We start from the raw sequence: 22088 nt of genomic DNA, 5'->3' as shown, positions 1-22088 counted from the left end.
CCTCTTGTTTGTGTTTGTCCAGTTGCACAAGCACATCGAACACTTCTTTATTTCCTAGCCTCCCAACTTGACCGCAACATGCCCAGGGCCCAATACCATACCTAGGTACCTACCCACCTGGCCTTTCTCCGCACCCACGGCTCAAAGGCCTTTCCATTCTACTTCGAAATCGCCCCAGCGCACGTTCTTCACACATCTTGACCACCAAAACGCCAATTGTGACCCGGGCCAGATGAGTGTGTTCCGTCCGGAACGGCTATCGACGTACCAGTTCCGCACCTTTGCCGTGTACACAAGGTTTTGCATTTTTGCCTCGATCCAATCGTTGAAGGACTTGTGTGCGGTTGGCTTGACTTGGACCTTCACTCCCTTGGTCGTCGTGGCATTCTTAGCGAGGCGGGCGATGACTCGCAGGATGTACTCCACGGAGCACTCGATTCCGGCCAGCGTGGAATGGCCTGACGGCAAGGTGTTTGGCCCGGTGAGGAGGAAGAGATTCGGGAAATGTGGCACACAGACACTGGGAAGCGGTCAGCACATCGCTCAGTAACGCTCTCGCAGAGTTGCATGCACATACCCCATATAGGCCGACGCAAAGTTTCCCTCTTCGCGCCAAAGCTTGGGGAGCTCTGCCCCATTTTGCCCTATGATTGTCATGGGGGTCAGGAGATCCTGCGTCTTGAAGCCGTTGGCGAGAATGATCACATCAGCCGGAAAGCTCTCTCCACTCTCCGTCTGGATGTCGCGCGGCCCGACGACCGCGAGCGAGGGTGATCGCAGGAGCTTCACCCTCGGGTCGTGGAGCGTGCCGAGGTAGCCGTGATCCAAAACCGGCCGCTTCGCCCCAAAGTCGAAATCCGGGATGAGGATGTCGTGATACTCCGAAGGCGCCGTACGCCGCATGTAGCCCTCGAGGTGTTTCTGCAGGGCCCCTCGGAGCACCCTTCCCACCGTGCCAGTCGTGAACGCCGCAAACGCCAAGTCGAGTTTCGCAGCAAGACACCATCTCCACAGTCGGTTCGATGCCGGGAATGAGCGGAACAGCCTGACCACGCTTCTCAGTGCGGGCGTTCCAGGAGAGGAATATGCGGCGACTCACCACTTCTGCCGCGTGGGCACTGGGCCGTTGTCCTTTGGGGCAATCCAATGCGGACTCCTCGTGACCTGCACCATGCTCCGGATTGACCCGTGCTCGACGAGGTGGGGGATGAACTGGTTTGCCGAACACCCGTTCCCAACCACAACCACGCTCTTGTTGTGGAAGTCGAACGAGTGGTCCCAGTTAGCGCTGTGGAACAAGCGACCATCAAAGTTTTGTACGTCCCGGATGTCTTCCGCACCGTTTGGCACATCGCAGAAGCCGACGGCCGTGATGAGAAACCGCGCATGTTTGACGTAGCTGCGGCCCGACTCCCGATCAACAAAGTAGACGCGCCAGAGAAACGCATCCTCGAGCCACTCTGCCGCTGTGCACGCCTGGCCCAGATGGATATGGCTGGAGTGATCAAAACGAGAAACTACGCTCTCAATGTAGGCGAGGATCTCGGGCTGCGAGGCGTACACGACTGACCACTCTGGGTTTAGAGCAAATGAATACGAATAAAGCTGCCCGTATTGGTCTTAGTGAGAGGTAATTGGGGCAGGCTGGCGTTTGTTCTGACCTGAGAGGGTATATCGCAGCTCAGACCCGGATACGTGTTTTTAGCCCAGGTACCTCCCACACGGTCCCCTGCTTCAAACACGGCGACATTGGCGTTTGGAAGTTCTTGCCGAATACGAGTCAGGGCACAAATGCCTAGGTAGTCAAAATGTCAGTACCGAGTTGACGAAACTGCCTAGTAGCGATGAGGGAGGACGAACCGGATAGGCCTGCTCCTACGATGAGGATGTCCAACTCTTGCGTGGGATCCATGGCAGAAGGAATCAAAGGATGGACTGGGCTTCAGTTGCTACCTACCCAAGACTGAAGAGCATAACAAGGCGCGGTCTTTACGGTCTTCTTATAACAATAGGCAACCATCAGACGGCCGACGTTCCCCGGCACAGCTCGGAAGCCTCTGGCCCCTTCTGGTGTAATTGTAAGTTGCCGTTCTGGCCAGTGTCGCCGCGTTCCGGAATTGACGGAGTTTCCATGGTGCTTCTCGGTGCAACTGTACTGGTGACAGATCGATAATTTCCTCGAAATAGCTAGGTTTGGCTGCAAATGTAGTAGACGAGACCTCGGTAAGCTGTCCGATGCCAGAAAGAATTGTGTTGCTATGCCCGAAAGGGAAATTATTTGATATGTCACCGCCTGTATTCCCTATCTATCCCAAAGGACCAAGGTTTGGTTTAGTGTGTTTAAAGTTAGCAGTGGCACAAAATGGAATATTCAGGGGTGATCTCGATAATTCGCGAGGTAATTCCAGAGAATGTTTGTTGCCTTGTCGTGGCTGGCATTCCCTGCCCGTTGGGCCCTGCGACTCGGGATGTGTTGAGACAAAGCACATCTCTAAGCTCACTAATCTTCAGAGGGTGTGTCCCGAGTTTAATAAGGAGATGATCGTTGTCGAGTTCAGAAAAAGATTATGTCATAGCCATTATATGATTGGTCCTTTTTAATGACCAAGCAGTCGTTTGTGTTCCCATTTTTTTGCCCATGGGGTGCCAAGCAGCCAGCTAGCGGCAATCGCCGTCGACCCCCATGCTCAAGGGGGCAGTGGCGATTCAGCTTTGGCGACCAAGAATTGAATTCAAGCAGAAGGAACGGAGAGAAGTCACATTGCGCTTCCATTTTTCACAGCCCAACCGCCGTTCACATTGCTATCCTCTGCACCAATGACACCGGGAGGAAAGGTGAGATTTTCAGCCTCTTTTATCCGGTCCATGTGCCTCTCTCCTTTCTGTTCATGTAACATTGCACTAACTTGATACAATTTGTGACATTCCAGAAACAGCAAGATCCGTCCACAGATCCTTCTTCTGCGGCGGCAAGGATACGCAATAATCAGAGGCGGTCAAGAGCACGTCATCGCGAGTTCGTTGACGAACTGAAAGCGAAAGTTCGCGAGTATGAGCGCCAAGGAGTCCAGGCCACCATGGAGATGCGCCACGCAGCTCGCAAAGTTGCGCTTGAGAACTCGAGACTGAGGGCCCTCCTCGCCTCCCGTGGGGTCACGGACGAGGAGCTCAGCAGTTACCTGGCCCAATTCGATGATCAGCCGTCGGGGCCGTTGCCGACGGCGGCCTTGACACCCCCGACAGACGAGGCAAGCCCACTGCCAGCCAGGTCGGACTCTCACTCAGGCTCGTCACGGGCAAACCGCGACGTACCCGATGATGAATCAGCTTCTGGGCTCAAAAGGCTTGCCGTCGCTGCAGATACCACCCCGCGGCAAACATGCTGCGGGCCCACCACGCGGTGTTCCGCCATCGATGGGCGAGACGTCCAGGAACCTGCAGCACAGCCTTCTCCGCCGGCCGACCAAGCGAACCAACCGTCACCGTCACCCAGTCCAAACACTCCCAACACGACGGGTTCGCACCTGGAAATGTCTTGCACAGCTGCCGCCCAGATCATGGCCAATATGTCCAGGGATGGAAATAAGGAGCTCGCTCGCGAGGCCTTGGGATGCACCGGGGCCGAGGAATGTCTTGTTAAGAATACTCTAGTTTTTCAACTCCTAGATAGCGCAGAGGCGGGTCAACAGTAACGAAAGCTTTGGGTATCTTGACACCAGGGCCCTCCTTCACGCAATAGACAAGGGAAACAAAATATCGACCCCTGCTGATCTCTTAGTCCAGCCACCTCCACCTGTTCCCCATCCACTTCACAACATATACGAGCAAGATCAACAGCGGCACTTCGATCAAGGGCCCGACTGTAGCCGCCAAAGCCTGGTCGCTGTGTGGGCCGTACGTGGCGACGGCCACGGCGATGGCGAGCTCGAAATTGTTGCTGGCGGCCGTGAAGCTCTGTGTCGCGCTGAGCTTGTACCCAAACCCCGCTCGCCTCGATGCCCAAAGAGTGACGAAAAAGATGGCGACAAAGTATACAACCAACGGAGCGGCGACCCGGACGACGGAGACGATCTGGTGGACGACCTGGCGACCCTGGGAGGCGAAGAGGACGACGATGGTGTACAGAAGGCCGAGCAGCGACCAGGGCGCCAGGTACTTCATGAAAACGTTCATGAACCATTCGTGGCCGGCAATCGCTCGCACGGCAAAACGGGTAACGAGGGCCGCGCCGAAGGGGATGCCCAGGAAGACGCCCACGCTGGTGGCGACAACCGAGTACGACACGTCCATGGTGCCGGACTCACGGCTGATGACGCGGATGTAAAGGATGGCAAGCGGCGCAAAAAGAACCATCTGGAGCAGCGAGTTAACCGCGACCAGGATGGCGCAGTATTCCGTGTCGCCGCCCGCGAGGCTCGTCCAGATCAAGACCTAACGACAATGTTTAGTACGACCATTTCACCCTTCTCAAGGTAATCAAGAACGGGTCGCATACCATCGCAATGCATCTTCCAAGGCCGACAAGAATCAGGCCAATGCGGAGCTCACCCTTGTCAGGTAGGAACGCCCAGGCAAGCCCTAGCTGAGACGGTGTTAGTTACCTTGGATATCTAAACCGGATACACGGGGAGGGGAAAAGGGGGGGGGGGGGGGGGGGGGGGGGTGCGCATACCATGAGAAGGGGCGCCACAATCCAGTTGACGAACACGCTAAAGCCGATTTGCTTCCAGATGCCTCTGTGCGAGAAGATGCGGTGCAACATCTCGTACTGCACTTTGCACAGAATGGGGTACATCATCACCAGCAGCCCGACAGCTACAACAGTTAGCTCGTCAACATGTAAAAGTCACGGGAGCGGAAGACATACCTATCGGGATGGACACATCCGCAAACTTGCCCTTCTGCAATGCCGGGCCGACTTCCGGCACGAAATTGCCCAGTAGGACGCCGAGGACCATGGCGAGTAGAATCCATACCGCCAGGAAGCGGTCAAGCCAGCCAAGGGATTTGAAGGCAGACGATTTCTTTGCGACCGCGGTGTCCTGTTGTGCGTCTTGTTTTTCTGCGTCCCCGGACGATCGAGGGGCTGGTGAATCCAGTGCTGTAGCTGTATTCGCCGGCAACACGGCCGGATCGTCGATGGGCTGGTTCGCCATGTTTGATGGATCTCAGGTTGTCTTGTGTCTGTGGTGCCGTGATAGACCGGTCAAGATTCAAAGGTCGTTGAATGTTTGAGGAAACGAGAGAGTAGCATGGAAAAAGAAGGGGTCCGGCTGGTATATATATCACATAAGGTATCGGCTCTGACTCCTTGCTTCGCGTCAAAAGTTCCAGACCCGAGTGCGTATGCAAGGTCAATACGACTTTCTGGTTCAGTCTCGGTTGGTCAGCCACGCATTCGGATGGAATCACCAAATCTTGCCCCACAGAACGATCTCTGCGCAAAGTTGCGGAATGTGGACCAATCAACAGCGAGCAGTGACATGCACACATTGGGGGGTGGTTTCCAACGGTGGGCCGCAGGCCTTTTGCCATCTGTCCCTCATCCCCCATGGGAATGAGGGACGGATAAGTATGTATCTCGGTCGCTATTTCAGGGATTAGAGAGACGGTGCCGAGTTCATTATCCGTTGCTTTTGTTTTTGTTTTATTTTGAGCTATTTTATTTCGGAATTAATCGATCAGTCTGAGTTCGATCTAACGAGTGGACCACTCATTGTCTCAGGTCTGCGATTGATGAAAATCCATTGACCGTCTCGGTCCAAATAACGTCGTGAGTATTCTTTTTATTTTTATTTTATTTACCTCTTTCCCGTTACGTTGTCGAAACGTGGCCAAAACGGCACAGGATGTTCCGGCCGTCGCCCCGTCTCTGCGTTCTTCCATGGCTTCTCCCCAGACTGAGGAGTATACCCGTGCCAGTTCCCCTGCACAGAGTATTTTACCAGAAGCAGTCTTCTCTTCACTCTCGGCCAACCATGGGCGACCTCAACAACGTCGACGCGGTGAGGGAGCGCCTGTTGCCCGTTGCCGACCCCGTCTACCGCTTTCGCTCGTTTCCAATCCCAGCCTCCGATGACGACCCCGCGGTGCGCGAACGATATCGTCCATTCCTCCTGAACGACGAGATATCCAGCTCGGATTGGGTTATGAAACTAGAACTAGCCACAGCCGCCGAAATGGTCGAAACTCAGATTCTCTCCCAGGGGAAGGACAGGCTAAGAGTTCTCGTGCTCTACGGGAGTCTCAGAGGCCGGTTCGTGTCCCCAGCCCCGGAAATGTTCAGTTGCAGACAGAAGCCAACGTGAATATCAACGCCCAGTTCATACTCAAGGCTCCTTGCCTACGAAGCCTCGCGCATTCTCTTCCGCCTCGGCTGTGACGTGCGAGTTTACGATCCGTCAGGTCTCCCGGTCAAAGATGACCAGCAGCACGATCACCCAAAGGTCCAGGAGCTTCGGGAGCTCAGCAAGTGGAGCGATGGCCACGTCTGGGTGAGCCCAGAGCAGCACGGCACCCTTGTATGCCCTCCCGCAACGCACTCCGTCAAATCTACTAGTTGAAGGCTGACACGCTGTCGACAACAGACCGGTGTCTTCAAGAACCAGATCGACTGGATCCCACTTTCCACCGGCAGTGTCCGGCCAACACAGGGGAGGACGCTAGCTATCGCTCAGGTCAACGGCGGCTCACAGTCGTTCAACGCAGTGAACTCGCTACGTATCCTGGGCCGCTGGATGAGAATGTTCACCATCCCGAACCAGAGCTCCATTCCGCAAGCATGGACCCACTTCACCGATGCAGACGATCCGGTGGACGGCGGGAGCCGTCTGAAGCCGAGCTCAAACAGACAGAGGCTGGTTGACTGTATGGAGGAGTTTGTAAAGTATACGATTGTCATGCGGCCGCATTTTGATCTTTTTGGGGACCGGTTCAGCGAGAGGGAGGAAGCAAAGGCAAAAGCTGCGAAGTGAAAGGTACCTACTCGATATTAGGTACCTATATGTGCGTCCTCACCGTTAGATGTATAGATGATCAATAGAACCTTCGAACAAACAGCGAGCTTGAAGCAGACCTACCTATGCATAAGCTAGGTAAGTCGTTACCAGTTCAGAGTGCTAAAGCTTCCAAGTGTAGACCCTTTTCAACCTTATTTCTTTCGCCGACGTCTATTCCGTCCAGGTTAGTTCGATGTCTTCTCCCTCACCTCCTCCTCTCGCGCCTTTTATCTCATTTCCGTCAGCGGCGAGTGCTGACCCCCTCCGATTTCCCAGGCCCAAAATGGACGATTTCACGACGCGCCGTTCACTGGCGGCGAATCAAGCTTCGACGCTTTCCTGTGTTCGGAAAGTGCGCCCTTGGCAACAGGCCCCAAAACAGGAACAGGAGCTGGGACCCCACGGGCTGGACCCGAACACCCAAAACCGGAACACACGAAAAATGACCACATAACGCGCCCTCGCACGCGGCGAAGCACACATTGAACAGACTGAGCCGCAGCGATGGATTGACGCAAGGGAACGGGGTAACTGCACTTCCCCTGCTGAGCCGCCATCTGACGCTCTGCTGGTCTGCCCGATCGGGACACGAGAACCCCCACCCCCCGGCTACAATGGCACCAAACCAGCAAGGTCATAGCGCGCCTCTCGCGATGCAAATTTCGCGAAATTGCGGCGACCAGGATTTGGAGTCTTTTCTGGAAGGCTGGCTGTGGCCTTGGCAGCGCACTCCTCAAGGCTGACGTCCAAGGTTACATGCTCCAGGCAATCGCCATGTTGGCTCCGCGACTCCTCCCGCTTCTCCTCGACTTGTCGTCCTCACCAACAACTGAACGCTGCGCCCCGGCGCGATCCCGACTAACGGAACGGACTTCGCGCGGCAACGAGAAAACAATCCAATTGACCAAACCCGGCCACGGAACGGAGCGGGGCACCGAGGATCGGCGCCGCGAGATGGACCCCAGCCTCTAAACTGAATCATGGACCCATCAGCACCCAAGGGATCCCCGTCCCAACCGCCTCCGGGCAGCCGCGACACCACCGGTAGCGACCACAACCAACACCGAGTGCGCTTCGCCCAGGGAGAGCCACAGGCCAGCTACACAATTTACCAACCGACCCCTCCCCGCGAACAACCTCACGCCGCCGCATCCGTTGCCGCGCCACCCGCTGTGTATTGGGATAATAAAAAGAACGACAGCGACAAAGAGAGCGATGCCAATCTTGCGGGGTACACGTTCTACCGGGAGGGAACACCTCCGCCGCAAGACTACGACGGCCCCGGGAAGCGATTGGGCCGTGGCGGAGGAGCAGCGGCCCCGATAGGCGAGAGCTCGACTGTTGGCGGGGGGACAATACGCAGCGATGGCGGCCACAGCATGGGGCCCCTCAACCCCCTCGAGACCACTAACTGGAGCCTTGCCGACGGCAACGAGGCGCCGCCAACCAGAAGGAAGAAAGTCCTGTGGGCGATCATCGCCGCTGTCGTCTTTATCATCATCGCCCTTGGTGTTGGCCTCGGAGTCGGCTTGGGCGTGGGCTTGCCGAGGGAGAAAGGGGCCACCGCAGACGCTGTGGAACAGTCCTCAAGGTGTGTCAAGTTGAGTATGTCGTCGTAGATTGGGTTCTAACTTAGCCATAGTTCAATAACGGTCTCGGGGTCCAACAACAGCCCGGCCCCAACAAACCCACCAACTACCACCCCTGACGGCACTGGAGGCGCCGCAGATACCACAACCGGGGCGGCCGCCGCCCCACGGCCAACCTACAACTCAGATTGCCCTGCCCTGAACAACACACTGTACAACGTTCCAGGTTCTACCAGGAGCTTCCGCCGGCTCTGCGGCATCGACTACAGCGGCGATGACGCCACTGACATTGCCCACGCCTACACGGAAAGCATGACCGACTGCATGAAGAGCTGTGCCGCCTCTGATCAGTGCACAGCCTGTGCATGGGGCTACCTACAGGGGGACCAGGGCGATAGGCACCGCTGCTATCTGAAGAAGGACCTGAAGGAACCTCACGCGGCAGCGAGCGATTGGTGTTTTGCCATTTTGCAATAACTTTCACGGTGCCCGGTTATGTTTACGGATAGAGACGGGAGATACCCCACGCGTATGACCTGCAATATTTGCTAATATATAATGAGTTATGCCCTGTCTGCTGCCTTTTCAGTCTTCCCGTCTTACGGCTATGAGAATTGTACAGGGAACCAAGTCGTCTGTGTACCGCACACGGTGAACGGAATCTACACCTCGGCAGTCATCCTTCCCATGCGACCGCTACTTCAACCAGATGTGCCACCATGTCCGGGCCGATTGTCATTGCTCTACCAATGCTTGCTTCTCCACTGCTATCCGGCCTTGGTAAGGGGCCAGCGTTGCCGTGGGGCAGGTGGAAGTGAGATGAACGAAATTAGGTTTATGGGCTGGCTGAAAGTCAGGTAAGCGGGCTTCTTGTGGGTTGTCCGGAGACCATCACAAACGGGTCGCCTCCATGGCCTGGGACGAAATAATTGAAGGCAGAGAAAAGATCCGAGTTGCCAGGCACAAAAAGCTTTACCCCTGAACGAAACCAGGAACTGAGGTGAGATCGTATCGCCCAGACATCCAACCAGCTAGCCTCCAACAACGACGACCGATAGCCGGCGCAGCTCAGCGTATTTTGTGCAACACCTTCGCCTCCTCAAGCTCGTCAAAGACCTCCGAGAAGGCCTCCCACGTGTCCTTGTATCTGTGAACCCATTAGCATCCAATCCCATCCACAAGCCAGGTACCGACCGCCCGGCCAGGGGAACTTACCCCGTCCACCCCGCGGCTCTCGCCTTGCTCATGCTCTGCACGATATCATAATTCCGCCCCAACACGAAATCCGCAAACGCCCACGTCGCCTGCTCAAACGCCTCCCTCCGCAGGCCCTCCCGCTCCGCCAACCTCTCCCACGCCTCCCTCACCTCCCCCTTCCGACTCCACTTCTCCAAACTCACCCTCTGCTCCAGCACGCCCCCCTTCACCACCGCCGCGCCCACCAACCCAGCCTCCTCCGCAACCGCGCTCAGCGGCGGCGTGGCCCCGAGCTCCGTCCTCCCCTCACACCCCTCCCCCGCCCGCACCCCACCACTCACACCACCACTAACACCACCACTCACATCACCACCCACACCACCACTAACACCACCACTAACACCACCACCACCAACACCACTGCTAACAGCACCACTAACATCAACACCACCCCCGGCCCCACTAGCCCCCCCAACCGCCGCCACCCCCCGGGCCCCCACCCCGGCCTGGAACTGATCCTTTGGGACAACCATCCCAAACCGCCTCGCCACGCGCGGCCACAGCTCCATCCAGCTCTGTGCGTCGCCGTTGACCACGTTGAACGCCTGGTCTGCTGCGCGCGGGGCGCGGATGGCCCATAGGCTGAATTGGGCGTGCAGGGCGGCCGAGGTGAAGGTGTCGAGGCTGGTGTAGAATGTGGGGGAGCCGGGGAAGGGGAGGGGACTACCCCCCTTTGGGGGGGTGGTGGTGGTTTGGGGGGTGGTTTGGGTTTGGTTGGGGGGTTGGTGACTGGTTTGGGTTTGGTTGAGTTCGTGGGTGATGGCGGCGTAGAGGCCGACGGCGGTGGTGAGGTTCATGAAGTTGCCGGTGGCGAAGCCGATTACGTCGTTGGGGTAGGTGACGGTCCAGTGGATTCCCGGGTGGGCGTGGCAGAAGGTGTGGAGGATGGTTTGCTGGCGGTAGTAGAAGTTGGGCGGGTAGGGGGGCGTCGGGAGCCAGGGGTCGGATTCGAGGAGGGGTTTTTTCGGGGGGCCGAGGTGCACGCCGTACTGCTTTGCGCCGGTGACGAGGAGGATGCGCTTGGTTTTGGTGTGCTGGAGGGAGGTGAGGAAGTTGGAGAGCATGTCGCCTGGGGGGTGTTGTTAGCATGGTGGGATATTGGATTTGGAGGTCAGGGGAAGGCGGGTCGGAGAGAAGGGGGGGTGGGGGGTGTACATACCGTTGACTTCCCAATTCTCCTGCTCGGTGTCCTTCTGGAGATAGGCGGCGAAGAAAATGTACTCAGCTTCGACTCCCTGTAGGTCCTTGGCCATCTGGTCTGACGAGCTTAGGAGGTCGATGTGCTTGTGCACAACATTCGACGGGTACTCATCCTTCTTGCTCCGGGAGAGGGCATAAATTGTCGTCCATTCCTCTGGATTTCGGGAAAGTTCCTTCACAATCTCCCGGCCAAGAATGCCTAGTCATTGCCGTTGATGAGCACGGCATTCGATGAATTGGAAAGCATCGTTGCTTACCAGTTGCGCCAACCACAATCGCGGATGCCATGATGAACGGTGATGTGTCGTATAGATAAAAGTTATTTGTGCGATTCAGTTTTCTTGTCCAGATTCCGCGAGTATAGACGAAGACGGTGAAAGCCTAGCTGTAGAATGACTTGTGTTCGAGTTATATATCTGCAGAAGATGGGATGGATGACGTCAACTCGCGGATTGTCGAATGATCTACAAGAATGCAACCGTATCGCGAACTCGAAGACATCATAGCCGGGCCGTCACTATCATTCGTTAGCATTCAATGGGTTCAGTTATCAAATTTCAAGCTTTGATTCTATGAATTTATATACAGATATACCTTCGACACAGGACATTGCTTAGCAACCTGGAATCAATCTCGCTATCACGCACTCGTACTATTACTATCTTTGTTGTACCTTATGTTGGATCAGTGTCTAAATCTACTCCCCTACAATTTGAGTCCATACCCAGCACTGCCGTAGTTACTGCTTCTTAAGTACTTGTAATTACGTTAAGCATGGACTTGGTCTCGATCTCTGTTCGTTGTCCCTTTCCTGCTAGGATGTCAGGACAATTAACAAGCAATGGAAACAAGTCTCCTCCTCTCCCCGGTCGATGATCGAATCAAACTATGAAATAAATAATTGCAACGGATTTCCAAAGTCCATAGCACCACCACCACGCCAGAGGCCATCGGCAGGCCTCCGAAGTTCCTCTATTGGCTAGGTGCAGCAGATCGGGCAAGCCATCCTTCGTGGTGTTCGGGAAACCACATTTGGCATAGGGCGTCGAGATCCGAGTTGTGCAAAACGCACCTTTGCAGATGTTGCCGAGCCGGGCGAAGCGATCGCAGGTCGCCGAACCGGCAAAGTTGCGATAGGAAAAGCAACTAATGAAAATGGCGGCGCCGAATCGAAACCCAGTTGGGTGTCGGTCACAGAAGGAACAAATAAGCTCATGACTGCAGATAGGGTGCATGCAGTGCAAACACATGGGGTTGATTGGCACCCAACCCGCAGGCGGCGCTTTCCGCCCGATGTTCAGTGGTCTTTTTACCCGCTGCAAGCCTGCACCTTCCTCCCACGAGCGCTCCCTGCTGGCTGCCTCCATCATGCGGGCATTACCACCGACGATTGGCAACTGCAGCTTGGAGGGGTTCGGAGCTGACCCCGGACGTGCTGTTTGGCTGCCCGGCCTGAGTCCCCCGTCCCGCAGATGGATAGTGGAAGTTCTAGAACAAGTGCACCCAACACACGCACCCAAACCACAACCCATCACCCATCGACGCCAAACCACCACCCATCACCCATCGACGCATGCGGGTGCTGAGGTTTCACCGTTTCACTGCACGGCCACGGTACCACTGGCAATAACCACCATATGTATTTGGGCCCTCCTCGGCAGGCTTCACCGCATCCCGGCCTTGCAGGTTCGGTTGGTACATACCTCCATAGAGGTCGGTCTCAAGGTTGCAGAGGAAATTGCAAACTTTTCCAACTAGGTGGAGCCCGAATGCCTCACCTAACGACACTGGCGATGCAACAGTCAGCAAACATGCCATCCGCCCAGAGTCACACTGCCAACAGTTCAAGACCTTCCCCGCTTATTATTCTTGAGAGTTGCAGTAATTTATGATACGATGCTCCGTGAACCGGCATTGCAGTGGAACATGCATGACTTCCTAGTGGCTGGCGGTGGTGGCCGGCTGGTCGCACCCACAGCAGCCATCACCGGCGTCGCCGTGCCGCTCGGTTCTGAGAGCCAAACGCCAACCCCAAAGTTTCTGCAATTTCACCCGACCGCTGTTTGAAACCCGGGGAAGCATGTCGCCGTTGGATCTCCGAACGCCACCGGAGCCTTGAGCCACCCCTCTGGAGTTCGCCCGCACTTCTCTTGGCCGACTTTTCTGCGGTTGCAGAGGCTGCAACCCCCCCAGTGGCTCCCTAGTGGCCCAAGTGTCCGGTCTGGGCAGTCAGCTTGCCTTCCCGATCCGTCTGCATGGATAGAGCTGAAATGGCGGTCGAGACAAGAGGTGGCCCAATCGATGCATGGCGACTGCGACTCCGCCTCAACTCATCTCAGCAATGACGCCGGACGGGTCTCTCGAACCCAATCACAACCACCAACATTGTCGCTAATTCTGCCGGCGACTCCAGCACAGTGGAACGGGGGGCATCGCTTGCATGAAGATCCCGAACGGCCGTCACGTTACGTTCTGACATGGCGCCAGGCCAATGCGGCAGTCCTCGTAGGGCTGATGCTCCACGGCCATACTCTCCAGGGCAAGAGTCGGCGATGGCCCACACCACCGTGATGTTTCAGTAACCGGGTCCCCGAGATCCGGCTATGCCAGAAAACAACAGCCAAGCCATGGCCCTGATCGTAAGTGACCCGTAGAAGGCTAGGCGCCGATATTGCTGCTCGTGAACGTCTTATATAACATCTCGTATCGTCGTCCCGGTTGTTGGTTTTGTTTAGAAACTCTCAGGGGCACCATCTAGAACACTACCTCCTTGACCTCCACAGTCAACATCATTACTCCTAACTCACGGTAGCACACAAATCGACGTGATGGCGTTATTAAGAACGACCATGTCAACGCCGCCGAGCGACTCTCCTGTCCCCGGTCACAAGCTTCGGCAGGTGTGGACCTTGGAAGAGGACAGACTCCTCTCGGAAGCTGTAGCAAGGGGCAAGTCGCCACCACAAGCCAGTTTCATAGGAAAGTACTGACACGCCACAGAAACAGAGAAGAACGCGCCCGTCAGCTGGCACAAGGTCGCCGCCCACCTACCGGGGCGCAACAACAAGGACTGCCGGAAGCGGTGGCACTACAGCATTGCCAACACAATACGCAAGGGCACGTGGTTGAGGGAGGAAGACGAGAAGCTCCGCGAGGCCGTCGACCTCTACGGCGCGCGCTGGAGCAAGATCGCCGAGGCCGTCGGCACCCGCAACGGCGACCAGTGTTGGAAGCGGTGGTACGACTGTCTCGACCCGCGCATCGACAAAAGCCCCTGGACAACCGAAGAGGTATGCCACCCACTCCCCCGCCCACCCCTCACCCCAATATACATACACCCACCCACCAAGAAAAAAAGCTAACCCCGTGGCCCCCCAACCGCAGGACACCAAACTCCTCCACCTCGTCGCCCAAACCGGCCGCAACTGGAGCGACATCGTGCACCAGCACTTCCCCAACCGCACCTCCCTCGCCGCCAAGAACCGCTACAGCATCCTGCAGCGCAAACAAGACGGCGGCGGCGGCGGCGGCGGCAGCCGCAGCAACTCTTCCTCCCGAGGCTCCTCCGCCGTCCGCCACCACACCAGGGCCCGCATCCGTCCGAGTCCATCAGCATCCGCCTCGGCCACCCCGTCGCTCAGCTCGAGTCCGGGTCCGTACCTGGGCGTGGCTACCACCCCGTCGACGACGGCGCTGTCGACGCCGGAGCCCGAGTTTCTGGGTGTGGGCGAGGAGTGGATGGCGCTGACGGCGGCTGAGGTGGATGAGATGCTGTATCGCGGGGCGGCGCAGCAGGGGTTGCCGGTGGGGGGCGGGGGGTTGGATTATGAATATGGGTTTGGGCCCGAGGCGGGGTGGGTTGCCGCTGGGGGGTCGAGTCAACAGCAGGATCAGCAGAATCAGCATCAGGCTTGGATGCAGCAGCAGGATGGGTTTGATGTTGGTCTGGTTGATCCGCAGATACAGACTTGTTCCGCGGTCGGGTATGGTGATGCGGGTTACTACGCCCAGGGGCAGCAGCAGCAGCTGGAGGCTCCGGGGTATGGGTACAACATGCTGGGGGTGTATCAGAACGAGGTTCAGATTCAGGTGACGCAACCGGGGATGTATGACGGGAGTAGCGGGTTGGTGAGCCAAGGTCAAATGGGGAGTTGGCAGGGCGGGTATAATGCGGAGGGGTGGTGAGGTTGGAGGGCTAGTGGCTTGGGTGTTGTCACATATGCCTCACTGCTGGCGGTGGGTGGGAATAGGGACTGTATGTACATACAAGAGCATTTGTCTTGGCTATTTGGAAGGATGGTTGAAGGTTCAGTGTCTGAACTTGGCGTTGCAGACCGGAGTTGGGGAGGCTAAGGTGTCAAGAAGCACATCTCCATCATTCTAGACTTGTAATTAAATAAAAGAATCATCAAAACAAATCCAGTCCTAGAGGGATTCCGCGTCCACAACCACCAACATCTCAACTTGTATCCACACAGGAATAGTTAACCCCTGACTCGACGCCGACTGACCCGGCTACTCGGCCCCTTGGCCCCCAATCCTTTGGCAGGCACGTGGGGTCTCACCCCCATGACCAATATGCCAAGATGAGGGATCCTCATTGTCTCCGCTGCTCCGCTGTGCTTTCCCACTTATCAGAAGATCTGATTAGATCTTGCTCGGGTCATCACCGCAACTCGCTAGGCACCCACAACTTCTCCTCATTTGCTTCTCCTGCGTTCAGTCCAGTCGTCGCCGCTCGACCTGGCTTCACAACAACGCTCTTTCGGCGATGGAGGGCACACAAGTTTGCCTGCGGATGCAGGGCGCCCTACGGAACACATTACCTGTGTTTTTGCGAGCCCTCTGTCCAACGGGGCCGAAAGCGGCGAGCGAGGACGACGACCTCGATTGGATGAATGACCCGAAGAAGGTGGAATACATCCTCCAGCTACTGGATTCCCTCTTTGAGTCCCGATACATCGTCAACTGCTACAATATCGCTATCGGCACAGTCATCTTGGTGTTTGCGGTATGGCACTGGCACGAGACAACGAGCGACAACCTGAAATGGCGGCTATTGACGCAACGACTGAGGATCGGAAGACCTGACGGCACGGCTTCTCCTTCGGCTGCGTCGTCATCAAGCAGTACGGTAGTGGGGACAGCAACACCACCCCCTGATACCAAAGATGTCGATATCGAGCGGGTTCCCCTGTTAACACGGGAGGGTGTATCAACAAAGCCACGGAAAGCAAACCAAATCAGCAGAAAGGTTAGATCCTGGCTCGCATATCAACCGCCTCCGATACCAGTCATCAACAGGACTCTCCCCTCTAATGGAACATCCCTCTTCATCTTCGCCTGGCTGGGTCTGAACGTCGTCTTCCATTTCTACCGCCTCCCGATGCGATGGGACTTCTTCTTTATCTTCGCCGACCGCACCGGCTGCATCTTCGTCGTCAACCTGCCCCTGCTTTACCTCCTCAGCGCTAAAAACCAACCTATCCGCCGCCTGACGGGCTACTCCTACGAAGCCCTCAACATCTTCCATTCCACCGCCGCGTTGGCGAGTTGCTCTGCTTCGAAGCCATCGTGCACTTTGTCAGCATGATCCTGTGGCAGTTTCTACTCGCGCGAGAGTGGCTGATCGCCTCGCGCTCCGCCTATGCCTACTTTACGCACCCGATCATCCTCTGCGGCATCGGCGCGCTGATATCGTACGAAATCCTCTACTTCACCTCACTTGGCTCCTTCCGGCAGCGGTGGTACGAGCTATTCCTCGCTTCGCACGTCTTCCTCCAAGTCGCGGCGCTCGCCTTCCTCTGGTTCCACTACGAAACCAGCCAGCCCTACGTCGCCGCCTCCCTGCTCATCTTCGTCGCCGACCGCCTCATCTGGCGTCTGGCCCTGAAGCGAACCGACCTCGACGCAGACCTACACATCCTCGACGCCGACACCCTGACTCTCTCCGCCAACTGGGCCATCCCCCAGCCCCCACCCCACCAGCCCTGGCCACAGCGGTACCTCCAACAACAATCCATCCTCCACGGCTGGCAACCCACAGACCACGTCTTCCTCACCATCCCCACCCTCCTCAACAACACCAAACCCTCCCACACCCTCCAAGCCCACCCCTTCACCATCGCCTCCGCCGCACCCCCCCAACCACCCCCACGGGCAACAACCCACCACCACCACCACCACCCCGACCACTCCGAAACCAACCCCCCCAGAAGACACGCCTGGTTCACCCTCCTGATCCGCGCCCACGACGGCTTCACCCGCGACCTGCTCAACCACGCCCTCGCCCTGCCGCCGCGCGTGTCTGTCCGGCTCGACGGACCGTACGGCTCGCCGCACGCGCTGGGAATGCTGCGGGCGTCGCGGTGCGCGGTGCTGGTGGCGGGCGGGAGCGGGATCGCGGTGGCGTTTCCGTTGGTTTGGGCGCTTCTTCACGAGGATAATCAATGGCATGGGGAGGGTGGGGAGGATGGGGAGGGTGTGGAGGATGGGGAGGGTGGTTTGGAGGGTGGTTTGGAGGGTGGTTTGGAGGGTGGGAAGCTTGTGCCGGGAGCGGGTCGGAGGGAAGCGGAAATGATGAGGTCGGGGGGGAGGAGCCAGAGGCGGGTGCATCTGCTGTGGGTGACGCATTCGCGCGAGCACAGGGAGTGGGTGCCGCGCCAGCAGCTGGAGGCGCTGGTGGAGCGGGGGCTGGAGCTGGTGGTTCCGGAGCCGACGGTTGAGGCTGGGCGGCCGGATGTGACGGGCCTGGTGGCGGGTTGGATCGGGGCGGCGGCTGTTGCTGGGGAGGAGGTGGGCGTGGTGGTGTCGGGGCCGGATGGGTTGAATCGGGCGGTGAGGAATGTGTGTGCCGGTGAGATTGGGAGGGGGAGGGAGGTGCGTGTGGCTGTGGAGAAGTTTGGGTGGTGATCTAGAGGGGGGGTGAGGCTCTTAGATGGGGGTGTGTTGCATAACGGGCGTTTTGAATACCATCAGGGGCATGATAGACGAGCATGGTACATGTTGGTGGAAGATCGAGTAGAGAGCTCACGTGCAATTTGAGCCCAGACACACAAACAAGTACACTATATGTCCAGAACGTGCAACAATCTAACCTAAGAAGCCCCCTTCCACTCACCCGCTCTCTTCACTCCCTCAGCCGTCTCCCACGCACCACTCTCCACGCCGGCCCCGATGTTGGTCACGGCATCGCCCACGGGCTTGCCGGTCTGGCCCGTGGCGCTGTTGACCGTCTCGCCGACCCCGCGCGTCGCAGCACCCACGATGCCACCCGCCGTGCTCGTCAGCCCTCCGACGGTGTTTCCCAAGATGGAGGTGGCACCCTTGGCGGCGCCTGTGACGGTAGACTGGATGTTGCCGTCGTTGCTCTGCGTGGTGTTGAGGTTCTTGTTGGTTTTGGCGTTGAAGGGGTTGCCGGAGTCGGACATTTTGGCTTGATCTTTGATTTGAACTGTGGGTGTTGGTTGATAAGACGAGTTATTTTTGAAATTTGGAGTTTGAACATGAACAAGGAGTATTGGCCTACGAGCTAATTGGAGTTCAAATAATAAAGGGGTTCAGGGGCGAGGTGGACGTTGACGTACCCTGACGTCACAAACGTCATTCAGGGTCCAGGATCCATCAAACAAGTTCATGTCAACAACATATTATCTAGGCCACCTAGGCATTTGTTTGACCCAGGTGGCGCTATGGACTTCAATTGGTGTTGGTTTTTCAGTCAGGTTGGATAACAATATAGATTTGGAGGCTGTTGAAGTGCAGAGGTACCCTAAATGATACGGTAGGTATCGAGGCTCTGCACGGTAACGGTTCAACGAATGAATTCGCTGTTTGAGTGCTATTGTGAAAATCAACCGTTTCACACCGCTTCTGTCCTATGTGGTCAGGCACTGGGTGTCCCGTGAGTGTCAGCACTCAGCACAGCCTCCCGCAACGTTGCCCTGCCGGCCGTCTGCAGGTGGCTTACTACACAATCCCTTCTGGCAGATTCCGAACAGCGGTGAGGTTTTGCACGTCCATGGGAAATAGCAGCGGTTACAGCGGTTATCGCGGAACAGTCCGAAAATGGGGGCAAGAATTTGATTGTTTATCTGATATGACGGTGAATGAAGATTGCACACACGCCAAGTGAACTCGACGCACATCTTTGCGGTCATGAACTGTGGGAGAATCTATTGTCTCTATTTCTTCACGTTAAATCTGAACGAAAAAAACTCGCCTGTCGACGCAAGGTAAACAGCCAGCCACCTGGTGCCGCCAGGGGGCCTCTACCGGTGCTGCTATGTACCTCCCTGACCCAAATGCAATCAAAAATCCATCAAAGAAACACGATATTCCAAACCCGGCTCTTCATGTCTCCCAAAGCATCCCTGGGAGTCCAAAACACCCAACCCTCTCACATCGAGCGGCTATGACTCCTCGCCACCGCCAAACTTCAAGTTCATCTTCTGCTTCCTCCCGAGCTTGATATCGCCCGGTCCGTCGCGGAACTTGCTCTGGCGGGCCTTGACGACGAGGCACGCCTCGCAACGGTGGACCTTGTTGGGCTTACCCTCGCGGCCGTTGTCAAGGGCGCCGCAGTACTTGTGGCGGACTTGGTCTTTCCATTCTAAACGCGGGTTTTATTGGGGATTAACCGGGCTATCGCTGGGAGATTGCATTCTGAATCTGGACTTACGAGGTGGGGTTTTGGAAGTTGTACTCGGGTTTTTTTGGTATGAGCGACCCATTGTGGCGGTGGTATGGTGCGAAACGCGATGTTTTTTGGGAGTTGTGGAACGCGAAGAATCAGATGTGCGGAGCAGATTTGTGTGGTTGGGAGAAAGAATGCGGGGCCGGACTCGACTGTGTACACGGGCTGTATTGTCTTTCGAGATCCCGCACGTGGCCAATTTGAGAAGTTTACAAAGCATGTGCCAGAAGCCCCTAAGTCCCGAGTCACATGGAGAAAGAACAGAGGACCCCATCATCCCGAGCAGCTCCTTCCCAAGTCACCCGCTTCCACACGAACACAGTGCGGTAACCGCTTTACGAGCAGAACCAACCCTCAAGCAAACTACCTAGGTACCTAGGTACCTACCTAAAGAAGTCCAGAAGCAAGTGGCGAGAGTTGGGTTGACATTCGGCAGAAGGTAATGGGTATTGATTGGTGCGCAATAAGTAGTCGGTTAAAAGGGGTAGTATAGTATTAATAGAATCACTAGGGTAATAAGACCGCTGAGGATGCTGACCTTGAACCCCAAACATGAGATCGCCATCCACCTAGGTACCGAGGTAACATAACTGACAACAAAGCCGGATTAACCACATAGCATAACCACGAAACGATGAACACACCTGAACTAACCCGTGTAGTGGTCATCAAAACCCTAAACTAACAAATACAGTCCCAGGTTGTACCCAGCCCAGGTAGGGATCCCGAGTCATGTAAGTTGCGTGAACCGTGTTACAAAATCCCATCTAATACTTGAGTAACAACAAACATAAAACAATTCGGGCCTCCCACGGTCAGCCATGTATTCGTAGCCAAACACCTAATAACCTACCAACATCACGCGCAGCCAGAATATCCCCGAAACCGACCCCCACCTACCCTCCTAGCACGACATGTCCAACCCCCCAACCTATCCCATCCAAACACCAGCGAGGCAGCAACGGCATACGACAAGAAAGGACAAAAAACGCAAATAATCCTAGACTGCAAAACCCCAACCTACCCGCCCGTCCCACACCAGCCCAGGCTCCAGACCACAACCGCCGGCGGCACAGGTGTGAGCGCCGTCGGCCACATGCAGGCCAACGCAATGCAACAACAATACCTACTACGCCACGGAGCGGTTGGCCATGGTGAATTCCAGCAGGGGCCCGGAAGATAGAATAACTGCGTCAGGACGGCCATGTCGGGAGTGAACGGCCCGCTTAACTTTGGAGGTGTGTGTCTCGGGCAGGGCGGCGGGGCGGCCAGGGCGGCTAAGCCATCCCGACCATGGTTCGGCACGCACGTGGTCGGACGTTTTCGAAACAGCTGCGGATCCTAGTCGCAGCGTGAACCGGCCGAACGGGACTGAAGGAAGGAAGTGTGCTAGCGTTGGACGCAGTCCGCGAAGGTGGGAGCCAAGAGGCGGCGGCGTACGCACGGGAGGCAATGCTGGCGCTCCTCTGGGAGAAGGTCGAACTCCTCATCGGAGGAGTCGTCTTCCGTCCACGGCGAACCCTCCCAGGGAACACGTTCTAACTCAACGACGTTCCAGGAACAGCATTTCAGCAGAAGCATTCCAGCAACAGAATTCCAACACCAGCATTCCAACAACAGCGGCGCCCCGGCCGCGGCGAGGGCATCTGCTGTGATGTGTGGTCGGGGCGCGACGGGGAAAGCACGGCGCCCTCATCATGTCCGGGGAGGGGTCGGGGGGTGATGAGGGGGCGGAAATAAAAGGACCACGGGGTCTGGCAGAAGGATACGGAGGGATGGTAGAGGGCAAAGAGGGTTGGTTGTAGTAGGAGGGAGGAAGCGCGAGACGTTGAATGGCGGAGGCTGACTTGTAGTGCTCTCGAGGACACCGCGAGGGATGGCAGACGGCCAGGGGTAGAAGGGCTTCTCTACTCTCCCATTCCGCCGCGGCGTGTCGCCCTTCTTCTCTCAATTCACTTTTGCCCTGTTCAACTTTGCTCTGAGCTGCAGAGGATGTCTCGGCCAGACACGCAACTCAAACATCTCCCGCTAGCAAAAGCTTGATGGGGTGGTATTGGTAGAGAGAGAGGGGAGGGTGCGTAGCAGGACACGCCGACCGAAAGCCTAACAAAACTCTGGAGCAGTACGGCATCGCGCTAATCTAGCCTTCGGTCGGGATCAATCTCTCTATCTCAGACGGCTCGACTCTAAATACTTCGTCTGCGCAACCGCCGGACGAAACCACATGTAAGTTGTTTGCCCTTATGCCATCTAACATACACCCACCCGCATCTAGGAACAGCTATCACCACCGAACAACCTCATAGCAACAAGAACAGCCACCTGCCGATCGACACGCCAACCCGACTA

The 22088-nt window shown here is 56.7% G+C and overlaps 10 protein-coding genes across 10 annotated transcripts; 5 read left to right on the top strand and 5 right to left on the bottom strand.

Annotated features, from left to right (window-relative positions):
• Positions 1-141: 141 nt before the first annotated feature.
• On the bottom strand, positions 142-1912 carry B0H64DRAFT_439154 (uncharacterized protein; the record flags this gene model as incomplete). The annotated part of the gene is made up of 5 exons (XM_062806407.1): positions 142-520; positions 578-1045; positions 1100-1605; positions 1662-1795; positions 1861-1912. 5 exons carry the CDS (start codon positions 1910-1912, stop codon positions 142-144), a joined length of 1539 nt encoding a protein of 512 aa, XP_062662228.1.
• A 735-nt stretch (positions 1913-2647) lies between these two features.
• B0H64DRAFT_80957 (uncharacterized protein) lies at positions 2648-3843 on the top strand. The gene is made up of 3 exons (XM_062808813.1): positions 2648-2835; positions 2931-3704; positions 3784-3843. The coding sequence occupies exons 1-2, from the start codon at positions 2818-2820 to the stop codon at positions 3690-3692; spliced, it is 780 nt and encodes a 259-aa protein (XP_062662227.1). The 5' UTR covers positions 2648-2817; the 3' UTR covers positions 3693-3704; positions 3784-3843.
• Positions 3734-5388, bottom strand: B0H64DRAFT_80952 (sodium bile acid symporter family-domain-containing protein). Its single transcript, XM_062808812.1, has 4 exons — positions 4868-5388; positions 4673-4815; positions 4496-4582; positions 3734-4431 (listed from the first exon to the last, which is right to left on the bottom strand). Exons 1-4 carry the CDS (start codon positions 5154-5156, stop codon positions 3775-3777), a joined length of 1176 nt encoding a protein of 391 aa, XP_062662226.1. The 5' UTR covers positions 5157-5388; the 3' UTR covers positions 3734-3774.
• Positions 5389-5474: 86 nt separating this feature from the next.
• B0H64DRAFT_385889 (flavoprotein-like protein) lies at positions 5475-7056 on the top strand. The gene is made up of 3 exons (XM_062803108.1): positions 5475-6256; positions 6323-6521; positions 6588-7056. Exons 1-3 carry the CDS (start codon positions 5850-5852, stop codon positions 6972-6974), a joined length of 993 nt encoding a protein of 330 aa, XP_062662225.1. The 5' UTR covers positions 5475-5849; the 3' UTR covers positions 6975-7056.
• A 922-nt stretch (positions 7057-7978) lies between these two features.
• Positions 7979-9064, top strand: B0H64DRAFT_439151 (uncharacterized protein; the record flags this gene model as incomplete). Its single annotated transcript, XM_062806406.1, has 2 exons — positions 7979-8589; positions 8641-9064. 2 exons carry the CDS (start codon positions 7979-7981, stop codon positions 9062-9064), a joined length of 1035 nt encoding a protein of 344 aa, XP_062662224.1.
• A 487-nt stretch (positions 9065-9551) lies between these two features.
• Positions 9552-11489, bottom strand: B0H64DRAFT_80866 (NAD(P)-binding domain protein). Its single transcript, XM_062808811.1, has 4 exons — positions 11302-11489; positions 11004-11243; positions 9803-10913; positions 9552-9734 (listed from the first exon to the last, which is right to left on the bottom strand). The coding sequence occupies exons 1-4, from the start codon at positions 11330-11332 to the stop codon at positions 9656-9658; spliced, it is 1461 nt and encodes a 486-aa protein (XP_062662223.1). The 5' UTR covers positions 11333-11489; the 3' UTR covers positions 9552-9655.
• A 2404-nt stretch (positions 11490-13893) lies between these two features.
• On the top strand, positions 13894-15229 carry B0H64DRAFT_439149 (Homeodomain-like protein; the record flags this gene model as incomplete). Its single annotated transcript, XM_062806405.1, has 3 exons — positions 13894-13983; positions 14053-14334; positions 14429-15229. 3 exons carry the CDS (start codon positions 13894-13896, stop codon positions 15227-15229), a joined length of 1173 nt encoding a protein of 390 aa, XP_062662222.1.
• A 465-nt stretch (positions 15230-15694) lies between these two features.
• Positions 15695-17956, top strand: B0H64DRAFT_422464 (uncharacterized protein; the record flags this gene model as incomplete). Its single annotated transcript, XM_062805564.1, has 3 exons — positions 15695-16588; positions 16633-17527; positions 17648-17956. The coding sequence occupies exons 1-3, from the start codon at positions 15816-15818 to the stop codon at positions 17954-17956; spliced, it is 1977 nt and encodes a 658-aa protein (XP_062662221.1). The 5' UTR covers positions 15695-15815.
• A 185-nt stretch (positions 17957-18141) lies between these two features.
• B0H64DRAFT_439147 (uncharacterized protein) lies at positions 18142-18474 on the bottom strand (the record flags this gene model as incomplete). Its single annotated transcript, XM_062806404.1, has 1 exon — positions 18142-18474. The coding sequence occupies one exon, from the start codon at positions 18472-18474 to the stop codon at positions 18142-18144; it is 333 nt and encodes a 110-aa protein (XP_062662220.1).
• A 679-nt stretch (positions 18475-19153) lies between these two features.
• B0H64DRAFT_385872 (uncharacterized protein) lies at positions 19154-20224 on the bottom strand. The gene is made up of 2 exons (XM_062803107.1): positions 19725-20224; positions 19154-19655 (listed from the first exon to the last, which is right to left on the bottom strand). The coding sequence occupies exons 1-2, from the start codon at positions 20014-20016 to the stop codon at positions 19456-19458; spliced, it is 492 nt and encodes a 163-aa protein (XP_062662219.1). The 5' UTR covers positions 20017-20224; the 3' UTR covers positions 19154-19455.
• Between the last annotated feature and the right edge of the window lie 1864 nt (positions 20225-22088).

The sequence above is a fragment of the Chaetomium fimeti genome (assembly GCF_033439085.1).
Source record: "Chaetomium fimeti strain CBS 168.71 chromosome Unknown B0H64scaffold_2, whole genome shotgun sequence".
Taxonomy (NCBI): domain Eukaryota; kingdom Fungi; phylum Ascomycota; class Sordariomycetes; order Sordariales; family Chaetomiaceae; genus Chaetomium; species Chaetomium fimeti.
This window is presented reverse-complemented; position numbering and strand designations above follow the sequence as displayed.